Source organism: Neodiprion lecontei, chromosome 5, assembly GCF_021901455.1.
Source record: "Neodiprion lecontei isolate iyNeoLeco1 chromosome 5, iyNeoLeco1.1, whole genome shotgun sequence".
NCBI classification, from domain to species: Eukaryota; Metazoa; Arthropoda; class Insecta; order Hymenoptera; family Diprionidae; genus Neodiprion; species Neodiprion lecontei.
Window position 1 is genome coordinate 16,635,278 of NC_060264.1, and position 12,949 is coordinate 16,648,226.

At 35.1% G+C, this 12,949-nt stretch overlaps 1 protein-coding gene across 1 annotated transcript; it reads right to left on the reverse strand.

The window, feature by feature from the left end:
* Nucleotides 1-1,409: 1,409 nt before the first annotated feature.
* On the reverse strand, nucleotides 1,410-6,772 carry LOC107223621. The gene is made up of 3 exons (XM_015663357.2): nucleotides 6,378-6,772; nucleotides 3,800-4,060; nucleotides 1,410-1,654 (listed from the first exon to the last, which is right to left on the reverse strand). Exons 1-3 carry the CDS (start codon nucleotides 6,721-6,723, stop codon nucleotides 1,476-1,478), a joined length of 786 nt encoding a protein of 261 aa, XP_015518843.2. The 5' UTR covers nucleotides 6,724-6,772; the 3' UTR covers nucleotides 1,410-1,475.
* Nucleotides 6,773-12,949: the final 6,177 nt, after the last annotated feature.

Sequence of the window (12,949 nt, forward strand, 5' to 3'; positions counted from 1 at the left end):
ATTAGCAATATAATTTAATTTCATATTTCAAAGTGCTTATTTTCCTAGAAGTGCAATAAACTCAGAAAAATCTCATAAGATGTAACAATACTTTTGAGCCCTTATCTAAAATAGACTTGTTACAAAAAAAGATATGTTTTGAATAATAATTATAAATATTTATAAATTATAAATATTTCATTTCACAATATTTCCATTACTTTATAATTTTACTCGGATGTGCATTTCTTTTTTGTTGTCATAGCAAAAATTCATTAAAATAACTATTTGTTTTTCAAATATCACTCTTCAAAATAAGATATATTTTTTCTGTAACTACAACTCCATTTTCGATAGCAACTCAGAAATTTTATCATGTTCCGCTACATTTATCTGTATATTCATCAGATTTCAGAAAATGAGTGCTTTGGAAATAGAAAATTAAATCGTTTCTCAGATAGAAAAAGCTAAATGTTTTTTTTTTAAAGTGGGACATTTTTGGCTAGTACTTTCATATGAAAAGTTCTGGGGCAAATTTATGATCTCAACTTCTGATGTTAAGGTAGTTCATCCCAAAATTCGTTTTCTTACTATCGTTTCAAAAAAAAAATGTATCATTGGCTGAGAGCAACATTTCAGACTTTGAATCAACAAAATCTCATCGCAGAATTTCGTTCAAAAATGTTGTATCTCCCCAGAGATCACTTTGGACATACGACTCTGTTCAACGAAATTCTAAAATGGAGATTTGTTGACTCAAAATCTAGGATCAGGTTTTGTTAAACCAAATTTTGAGATATTGTTGCTCTCCACCGATGATATACTTTCATTACAATATTTTACATGAGCAGTTAAAATCTGAGTGAGCTTGGCCATAACAATCTAAAAATATTAATTGTCGCTTCAACTGTCAAGATGTGATTCCCTGTCTCGAGCCTCCGGTGATATGCTAAAGATCTACATTCCGGTGAATTTCTCAAAAATGCTTCTTAGAACCCTCACGAAAAACGAGTATGTTATAGAGGATATAGTGACAAAAACTTCCCTTGCTGAGTGTAGTCTGCCGTTCCGTATTGTTTCAGAGTAATTTTTCCAAAAGTTGAGGATTTTGTAACGCGAAAAACGCGAGTAGGCGAAAACGAGAAAAATGCCAACAGTACTAGACTTGTGTCCGTATGTACGTGTGTCCTGCATTTGTGTGTGTACGAAAGTGGAAGGAATTACTTTAATTGATACCTCGTAAAATACCTCATATGCTTTATGGAAATGAAATTGATAATTCGAATTAGCAGCCACACGTTTCTAAAATTTTTTTTTAAATAACAAAACACATTTTTCCCTTTTAATTCTATAAATGTAATTTTTAGCATATTTAGCTACTAGCTTCAGCTTCGTATATGATTTACGAGAATAATGCACGTTTATTTTTTTTGGATTTTTTTTTTTTATTAATTTATAAATTATATTATTTCTAGCTTTATGTACAGTGTTTAAAGTCAGTTGTTGATCTCAGCTGGTTGTAAGCCATCCAAGAAGGAGTGCTTTTGCAGTAAATCAGTCAGTTGATCTATGGGCATATTGGACTGGTCATCATATTTGGAACCAACGGTCCACAAAGTTTCAAGGTCGTATATCTTCCTTGCCTGCTGGGAGAAAATGTGCAGCGCTAAGTTTCCTGAAATAAGAGAATAATGATGAAAGTGACGAAATTTTTAATTAAAGCAATTTTGCGTGTCTTTTGAGCGTAATTGATTCAATTGCCTACGATTTTCGTGGTTTTCCAAACATTTTTTTCGATTTTTTTTGAATTTTTGAACTTTGTTAATCACAAATGATATGAGATTTTAAAGAAAAATGAAATCTCACGAATGTGTTAGCAATTCGAGAATTTTTTCAATATTTGTCAGACCTCAAGAAAATTGACTAAGAACAAGTTCAAAAGGTCACGAGCTCCGAAATTTCATCGCTGTTACAATTACAAATGCTCATTTTATTAGGCTAATTGTTTCCAACTGATTTCCACTTGTATCAGTAAGAGTAAAAGCAAGTGCGAGATTTGTGGGAGGTAAGCACTTCACCTCTAACTTTGACTAACTAAAAATGAATATTGATAATTCTGTCTAAAATTAAAAAAATTAAAATATGAGAAAAAATAATAAATTTAATTGTTTTAAATTAAGAAATTGTCAAGAGTCTAATAAGAATTCAGAGTTATTTTTCTTTGACAGAATTTTATATCCAAAAAGAAACCTATATGTTGCAGAAAAAAATATTAAGTCAAGAAAGTTGTAGTTTTTTTTCAGTATTTGATGAACTTTTTAAATTATAATTTTATGGCGCTTTAAACGTTCAATGTTCACGGAAATATATGAGAAACATTTTTTTCTGCAATATTGCCTAATTTGCACAATCTTTGGATGTGTGTGTAGATTCCGTTAAAAAATCGCCAGAGTGGCGTGAATTGGGGTTCCCAGCATATAAAAATGATTGGATCTAAAAATGTAAAATATATATTAGTCCATTTTTCCAACATTAGCTACAATGTGCAAAAATTGCAAAAAATACCATGAGTGTTACAAAACAAAAGTGCCTAAGTTCACAGGGAATACTCTACATATGCATCGCTGAACATTGCTGATACACTACTTGTACTACAGTAGTTGGTCTAACAAAGTAAGGAAAGTGAGTCAAGTGCAAAGTTATCAAATTTATAATAGAAATTGTAATAATTACAAACTTCAGTATGTGGATGGCAATCACTTTTTCATGCAGATGTTGAAAAACATTACAGTATTATTGAATGTTTAATGATTCAAGAGGAACGCTGGTAAAATTTGATCGAATAGCCAAAAAAAAAAATTCTGTTCTATAACCAAAATGGATGAACTGAAAAATTTTGAAAAAACAGTCAAGGATATTAAATGATAGAATCACAAGTACAGAAAGTGGGCGATTTCCAATAAGTGCGAAGTTGGCCACACGAGCCAAAGGCAAGTACTGAAATTCCACCAGTACTAGTGAGAACACAGCATGAGTTAATGCGAGGACCGTAATCACACGAGTCAGATATCGCCCACCCACGTGTTGTGACACACGCTTTTTATTCCAACAACTGTGAAGGAAAATTTGATTTGAGAAGAACCGACGGTGCCACTTACAACGTGTGAAATCGGGGTTAAGTAACTCACGCTCAATAACACAGTGCGTAAGTTTTAGTTATTTGAAAGTGCTTGGGCACCAAAAGAAGCCACAGTGTGTAAGCTATTGCATTTCAATTGTGCGCATGCACCAACATCGTTTTACTGCACTGTTCGGAAATGGGGCACTTTAGGTGCGCTCCATAGGCTTCGAAAATCGAATTTTCCAAGCAGATGTCAGAAAAAATTCATTTCTGCAAACGAGAAAGAAAAAATTCTATTATGACAATGCAAAGTGAGAAATTTTTAATTGTGAATACTACACAATCTTTAACTATTTTTATTTTTTAGCACAAGAAAAAAATAATTCTGGATACCGAATGAAAATAAGCTCTGCATGAGGTTCTACAATTGTTAATCTACAAAATCTAGTATGTGTCACTCCTTTTACTGATCATGGTCATTCGTGATATATTGTCTTGGACAGAACCGAATTGCAAACATTTCTATACATCCATATTTTTCAATTACGAATACAATTATTGGGCCTGAAATTTCTCAACTTGGCTCCGACTACCTTGACAAATTTCAAACTCATATCCTTAGCATTTACAGTGCAGTCGCTGTCTAACAGATAAGACCGTAGAAGTTCGAAACAAACAAAACAGAATTTAGCTACTGACCTAGGTCTATGGCAATCCAGTCTTTGGAATTTTTTCCCTCAATTTTCGGCAGTGGATCTGTGGAGTGCCTTTTCTTCTTGAAAACTCTACGAATTATTTCTGCCGTTGCCTTCATGTGCTTCGACGATCTACCTGTTACTATAATAACATAATCGACGTAGACCAGCTCAGGTGGCACAGCGGCCACAAATAAATCCATAACATTGTTTTTACGGAGGAGATCAACCAGGTCGTCGAGTTCATAGACTCCACTAATCCCACCTATAGAAACATAAACGCATGCTGATAAATTGGTATTCATGACATATTAGGAATCTTGTTATTACAATTACGTACAACTAATTGCCATTCAGCATATGAAGAAATTGCATTAAGGAATAAATAAAAAAAAGTTCAATAACTTGAAACTGATTCAAATAGCTACTTGAAATTTTTTGTACAACCATTGTAAAAATCTGATGATATTTTACTAATAGCGCTTTACCATGTGGTATCAATTCCAATGCATAACTGATTCAGAGATTCGTACTAGTGTATTATTTTAATTTTGCAGCCCTAGGTTAGCTATTATAAATCAGGTAGAAGTTTCTTGTGTAAATACGATAAAAGTACAGACAGAAAATCCATCTACCGCAAATATTAAAGGTTTATAGGATGACAAGAACTTCTGCATAAAATTGATTATTTGAAGAATAACATATTTATATTATGACGTTTCTTAAACCCTAATCATTGGAAATAACTGAATTGTATGTATATATTTCATTTCAATACAACGTTGCAGTTTGCAACCTTGTTGGAACGTAAAATTTTTAAGAAAATTCATTACTTCACAACTTTCGAGATTATGTGAAATTCAATTAACCGCAATGCAGCATCAAACTACTTAGATTTTAACAAAGTAACTTCTTTAATGTCATTCTAAAATTGTCGAATAGTAGATATTTTTCAACAATTCGTTACTTCAAGGCCACCAACTTCAATCTCATTTAATCAGTCATGAGATACGGTTAGCTTTAATGATGTTGACGAGCCAAAAATTAATACTATTTATAATTTTACTACAAGAATAAAGCCAAAAGTAACAGGTGATAGTAAGCTGGTTATCTGTCCAAAACTTTCAGATTATAAGCAAACGCTAAAATATCCAGGAATATATTTAGAATTCCCTGCGACGTTTTATCGTTTGCTCACCTCCTGCAAGTTTTTTACACATATTATCTGCTGGTTTTTACCTGCCAAGTTCAGTGTCACTACAAGACAGTCGTGATTTCAAGATTTACTAAATTGATATATGTCCGTAAGCAATGATAATTCCTTCAAAAATACGAAAGTAAAATGCACTGAAATCACGAACAGAAGCTGAAATATCAATAAAATGACTTTGAAGGATGAAAAATCTCTGGTGGATTCATTTTATTTCACTCTTAGCAGATTATTTTCTACAAATTCACTAAGACGTTTTTGTTCTGCACTAACTGATTCAGTGTTACCATTTGTAGATCATATTCAATATCGGTACAGTGTTGTGAAATTAAGTACTTAACAATACACATCTCAAAAATGAAGTTTCAGTCTGATTGTAGAAAATATTCTTCTAAATAAAATGAGGCATCATCAAATGACATGGAACACAACTGCTAGATTTTTTATACATTTTGAAGCAATTTGAACGGAAACATTGAAAACTCAATTTTTGTTACGATTTTGGTATTTCTTTCTTTTGTTTTTTTCAGAGCAAACATTGTTAGCTCATAAATATGTTAAATTGATAAATACTCGATACGCAATTATTTTGTAGTGATATCGATAAAACAATTAATTATTAGCTCATCCATGTCCTTAAGCAACTTCTATGTGCTTGCCATACATGATGTTCAATAACGTATTCATCACCATTTGAAATATAATGAATTTATATTGACTAGAAATAAAATAGGCTGTTTCGTTTGGTATGGGTAAACCCATGTACACTTGCCCTTGCCATAATATAATGCGTGAATATATTACACATTAATGTTGCGAACGGAAGAGCAAATGTGGATAAATGCTGCATGTATTCTCACTATAAAATGAACTTATTCTCAGGTCATTCCAAACACATGTTCGTCTGGTAATTACTGAGAGCGATCTTATGCAACCCGCCTCTAGATCATACAAAAATGTGTTATGCTTCAATGGAAGTGCATTCCCAATGCGTTATTAGATATTTTAATCAATTAAGAATGATTGATGACTCACATTCTTGCTTATTTTGAATGATTAATAAATATAGATTGGCGGGATATTTGAGCTCATATTTAACTTTTCGTAGTTTTGAATACCTTACCAAATTTCATTTACATTCAAGACCTTATTATTTGATTTTTTTTTTATCAAACTTGATTGATTGAAATTTTTGGGACTCATCAGATGCTAAACTTATAACAATTTATGACAATCAGAAAATTCAGGACACACAGACATTTCGAATGTATATACCTGTGTCGGTTCACTCTGTGATGCATATAGTCTCAACGATAGACAAAAAATATTTTCCTAACCAGATGAGACGCAGACGGTAGTACTGTAATCTTACGGTTTAAATTAATCCCTTCATATATGTCGGATTCCTCATAAGGTGTAACAATTTCTTCGAGGTTTATCTTTGCTCGTTCTTCATCCACATCAAAAATGATTGGCGCATCTTCGTCTCGAAATACTTTGTACTTCGGAGGAACAATTCCGGTAAGGTTATGGTTGTGATGCTCCTCTTCGAATGACGACGACACCTTTCCTGGCGGGCGATCATTGACGGGATCATTGTATGTATTCAATTTACCTACTAAATGTATCAAACGTCTAGTTTCAACTGCTTTTTGTGAAAAGGACCAAACTCCCAACAGTTTATTCATATGCAGTAAGCTTCGAAAAACGGTACACATTCTGATTTCACATTGACCGTCACCCACAGTGTGAGTAGTATATAAGGTGCTGAACTGACTCGAGACTGAGATAGGGATGGGCGATATGCATCGATGTTTCAACTATCGATTGTTTTCGGGGGAAACATCGATATTTTTAGTCGATATTTTTTCTAGGTCGAAATATCGATAGTCGATGGAATAATTTGAACTATCGACATCGTCGAGTGATTTACCTGCAGAGGGTATACTCCATCTTTTTCAACTCCATCTATGATAAAATTACTTATGTTATAGTATAAATGCTTTTAATTATTTGAATAAAAAATGAATTGAAAATTAGAATTATTATTTTTGTATGTTTATTTTAGAGATAATTATAATTTTTTTAAATTTTCGCGCTCATTTTCAATAACGATATCGACAATCGATGTTTCGATGTTTTTCTAAGAATATCGATGGTTCGATAGCGAAAATTGAAAAAATATCGATACTTCGATGTTGATGTTTTTTACTGATATCGCCCATCTCTAGACTGAGATCGTTTTGAAGTAGTACGGCTGAAATCCACCAGGGACATCACGTGCCCACAAGCATGATATAAACAACAATGTGTCACTTCCTTTGAAGGTTTATGTATTTATCATAGACTTATAAAGATAGACTGAGCGCTCCTATAAGAGGCACTGATAATTACATATAAAGGACAGAGAAATACCGGAAGTACTGCTCTCTCTTTTCAATCGGCGTCATGGTGGGAGACAACGGAGCAGTGGAAGTGGGACAGCTATAGGGTATGTATAGTTTCAAGAGATTGTCCCGGTATAGGCGAATAATTTCGCCTCATTCTCCTCTACCGCCTCGATCCCCGCCAGAAATATCGTCAGAGAGAGAAACGAGTCTGCCGAAATATTTCTGTTCTTTAGATGTTTGCTTCAAACGGCTCATAAGAGTGCTCAGTCTATCTTTATAAGTCTATGGTATTTATGTACACTTGGGGACAATGAATCTAGGACGGCTAATTTTTTACACTAGTCAGTTATGTTGGCAACGCAGAGAAACCCACAGGGCTATAGTGGGCCGAGCGTGAAACAAACTCAATCTCGATAAACATAACGTGACCCATGACCGTCGAATCTAACTTTAGAATACGTGCCAATCTAACAAGTCATTATCCCCGCGATATTCTTAGGTTAGATTCGATGGTCATGAATTATGTTATCTTTGTTGAGATTGAGTTTGTTTCGCGCTCGGCCGACTGTGGCGCTGTAGGTTTCTCTGTGTTGCCATGTGGTTGCCATCATAACTGTCTGGGCTGAGTTCAGTAACCTTACCCGAGTGAACTCGGATATCATAGTGTCTCTGTCTAACACATGAGATTAAACAAAGACACGATGATACTCGAGTCACTCAGGTAAGGTTTCTGAACTCAGCCCTGGTGTAAAAAATTGGCCGTCTCAGATTCATTGTCCCCAACACAGTAGTGTCTCGTGCTCTCGCGATCTTAGAGGTTATACGAAAGACAGTGGCGCGAGGCTGTCGTCGTGGTTTCTCAGCATCTCCTGTCAACTGCTCCACCCGCCATGGGCACATAAGATACGAGTAGAAAGGAAACAAAAGTCGAAAAAAAAAGTTAGCCACGGTGCACGCATCATTGAACATTACTGTACACTTGACGGCTAATTTTTTACACTAGACAGTTATGTTAGCAACACAGAGAAACCTACATCACCATAGTCGGCTGAGCGTGAAATTGGAGGTTGGATTGAACATGGATTGAACAAGTCATTATCCCAGCGGTATTCTAAGGTTAGATTTGACTGTCATGGGTTATGTTAAGTTTATTGAGATTAAGTTTATTTCGCGCTCGGCCCACTATGGCGCTGTAGGTTTCTCTGCATCGCCAACACAACTGTCTAGGGTGCGTTCGCGGAGCACGCCTACGCGCTTTGAGCGCTAACGTTTACGGACCCGTTCGACTTGGGACTAGCGCGCTTATGTTCGCTAACGCTCACGCCGTTCGACTTGGCGTTGTAAATTGACCGTAACGCTCACACTGCCCCACCTCGCCAGAGTCAGCATTTGTAAGCGTTCCAGTTCCGTGATTCCGAGTGTCCATGCTAACGCTTACGATTGCTGTGAGCGACAAGTCGAACGGCAGAAAATGCTTAAAGCGTTTAAAGGGTGCTCCACGAACACAATCCTAGTGTAACACCTGTGTAAAATTTGAAGGCTTACGTAATAGAACATATAGTGTATAAAATATACGTATTGAAAAACAAGTGTCTATACTAATATTGAAAATTTTTTAAGTGGCAAGTTTATGCTTACTTCTTTGTAAAAAAGTCCACAATTTTCCTCTATTTCACAACGAAAGCTCGGCCTGTTATTCGAAAAACCAGGGACTAAATAATCTTTCGGATAATTGACGTTTCGTTTAAACCAAATCATCATTCGGATAATTGACGTCTGGGATAATCGACGCTCTACGAGCGCATACTGTCAAACTCATCGACATAGAGAACGGACCGCGTGCAAGCGAGGTAGAGCACTGTTAGCGTTGACTTTATTGGCGCAATCGCTGTCTCTTGATAAGACCTCTATTGACTAAATATCTCATAAACATAGCTGAACAAAGACACGAACAGTCCCGTACCGTTATCTGTCTCTTTCTATTAGGTGGATACATTTTTGGCCTGCTCTCGCAGACCGTTTTCTATTAGCTGCTCCTGACCACGGAACATTAAAGAGGAGCACTATCTTGGTTGGATATCGAGTCAAAAAGTGGTTCCAAAAAAATCTGCCGGTGGGTAGCGCTGTAATCGGCCCAGACCCCTAATATCGGTGGTAGGCGGAAAATACAAACCCGGAAATGAAGTCTACGCGATTGATATATAAAACCAACCAAATTGAACATAATGGTCCACGCAAGAGAAACTTGTTGAAAAACATCTACTAAAATTGGACTGTGACGTAGACGACTGACGGGAAATATATACCTTAAATGTTCCGTGGCTCCGTACCTCTAACGCCAACGCGGAAACCGTCATTTGCAAATTGTCTTCAACATGGCCGCTATGCCGGACGTGGAGGGTCTTGAGCGATCGGAACGCTACCTGGATGCTATATGAAAAAAGGCACCATATTCGTAGTCAGAGATTGTGCTTCTCTTTAATGCTCCTTGGCTGACAGTTACCGTCTGATTGAGCAGCCGACGCAATACCAATCGCGACCGTCAGAAAATGTCCATAGGAGCTCACCGTTACCTGTGGGCAACTGCTGTCGGTGTTGTTACGGAAAACAGTTCGTCGTTTCGGAGCTGATCCGAAGTAAAATAAATCAGGCATACGTTAATCGTGTTAATCAAATCATCGGATTCCTTCGACGGTCAATTTATCACTGTAATCCGAAAGTCATAAGTAACAAAATACTTTACCAAAACTTTGCGCTTCCCTTGAGAACATAACCTCTTCCGAGTTCCTGAAAGTCGCGATTGGCATTACGTTGGCTACTCAATCACACGGTAACTGTCAGCCAATAAGATTCAAACGACTTAACGCATACGCATAAGATGCGCACGTTCCTCATGGACATACGGTATATGGGCCGAAAATACCGACATAAATATTTCTCTCATTAACTTTGCCTTTCAAGCATAAATATATGCCAAAATTGCGAAATTGATGAAACTTTTTTATACAGAGCTGCGAAGGGGTTAATTATCAACAGATAGTAACATTTAATATTACACAATAAATTTCCGATAACAAAGCGTTAAGATGGCGTCTGTGAGAGTTTGACTGTTTATTTTGTGTTGCCAACCAGCAGGCGCTATTTTCTTTGACGCGCGTATAGTGCGTTCAAATTGCCAATGCGCCAGACGAATCCAGCGCTGCGAGCGGCGGTATTGGAACGACAAATTTCCAACCAGAATGTGGCCCACTTTTTTAGCGCAGAGATATGTCTTCTCCCCTATTTCTTCATGTATGCAGACTAGGACCGTGTTCGTAAATTGACTGCCAGTACTAAAAATTCCCTAGGACAGAGACAGAGTTGTCCATGAACTCGGCAGCGCAAAAGAGATAAAAGATTGCTGACAGTACTGTCAGTCAATTTTCGAACACGGCCTAGAGTACAGGAGTCCCATCTCTATTGGGGAGCATACGAAAAACTCGTGCTCGAAAATTTATCGTTCAATAGTTTGAGATTTCATCAAAAGCAGCGTTGTCATCGTGAGGTTCCGAAGTGAAGTTGGTAAGAATTGACTATATATATATATATATATATATTAGACTGGGCCAAAAAAATTGACTATTTTTTTGAAGTTATACTTCTTTAGACGCGTTATGAAAAACTGATGAGAGTGAAATTTCAGGATGCGCGCGCATCACTGTAACATAAAACTGTAACACAAAATTACCAGGATGAAGTTGCCCACTCAACCGAATTCATTAAGTCTCGAAAAAAAGCTAAATATTTATCCATATGGTTTTAGTTTTTACAGTCACAACACGTGTTTTATTTTCATACAAGTGCGAATTATATATGTGGCAATAAAATATATTCAGTAGTGATTTAAATTGAATATTTGGATTAATATTATTTACTATTTGTCAATATTAGTCAAAAAATTGTGCTAAAATACTTTTTCAAGTGCTCCAATATAATTGAGGTTAGTTATCCGTATGTATTATTTATTGATATAAATTAAAATATCATGACTTGATATAATTAATACTAAATATTATTAAATTATCAATGTTGAATATTTATTACTGGTTTTTTAATATTTACAAAATAAAGAAATAAATTTAATAGAACATTTAATAAAAAGTTCGTGACAAAAATTTAATAGATTATTTAAATATAATGTCAGACATCCGTTATTTGTTTTATTGTTTTTTAATGATGCCAAAGAAGTATAACTTCTCACGCGCGTACATAAGTACACGCACCCATTTTTTTTTTTTTTTTTGAAAAATATATTGCGAATATCATTCAGTATGGCAAAAAAAAAATTTCATGAAATTTTAAGCCCTTAATATTAACTTTAAGAGGTCTATCATCGCTATTTTTGATTTTTAGTGATAATTTGATGTTTTACGTCAGATCTGTCGAAATATTGAAGTGAAAAAATTTATGTTCACTTATCCCTTTATAAAATTAAATTCCCTACAAAAAAGGTCTGATTATAGATTTTTGTCAGACAAGCCGTTTCCGAGTAATTAAGCTTAATAAATTGATATAATTTCTCGAGAATTAATCGAGAATTAATCGAGTAATTAAGCTTAATAAATTGATATAATTTCTCGAGAATTAATCGAGAATTAATCGAGAAATTATATCAATTTATTAAGCTTAATTACTCGGAAATGGCTTGTCTGACAAAAATCTATAATCAGACCTTTTTTGTAGGGAATTTAATTTTATAAAGGGATAAGTGAACATAAATTTTTTCACTTCAATATTTCGACAGTTCTGACGTAAAACATCAAATTATTACTAAAAATCAAAAATAGCGATGATAGACCTTTTAAAGTTAATATTAAGGGCTTAAAATTTCATGAAATTTTTTTTTTTTGCCATACTGAATGATATTCTCAATATATTTTTCAAAAAAAAAAATAGTCAATTTTTTTGGCTCAGTCTAATATATATATAAACATCCATCGGGACCGAAATGAAATTGCCCCTCACCTGAAAGAGCATAATGTAAAGCACACGTGACCGTGTTAATTTATGTGGAAAAAGTGTTGATTATCGTCATTATATTAAAGTAGGATATAAAATTGACCGCATATCACTTAGCAAAGATAGTAAAAATATAATGCTTTTTAATTGAGTATCTCCATCAAAAAAATGAGTAAAGGTTGAGGATCAACATGACCTCACAAACTAGTTATAAATTTTTGGGGAAGACGGTTTCATGAAAGAAAAAATGGACAGTGTAACCTCTGCGAAAGTGTTACACGTAGACAGCCTCAATATTCAATTTTCCATTTAATTGAGGTATTTGGGAGAAAGATCACTTGAAAATTAAAAGTGTCTCATTCTTGCGCTTGTGTGTGTTTTTATCTATCTCGGTCTAGTCTCCCCACCACTCGTCGGATCTTTGAGATATCAACGCCGTTCAGCGTCAGCTAGCGCAAGCCTTATTGTACGGATTTTTGATGCCAGATAAAATATACCAAGATCGGACTCCTGTACTCTAGTCTCCATGCCTTTGTGACGTCGAACGGTACCTGGT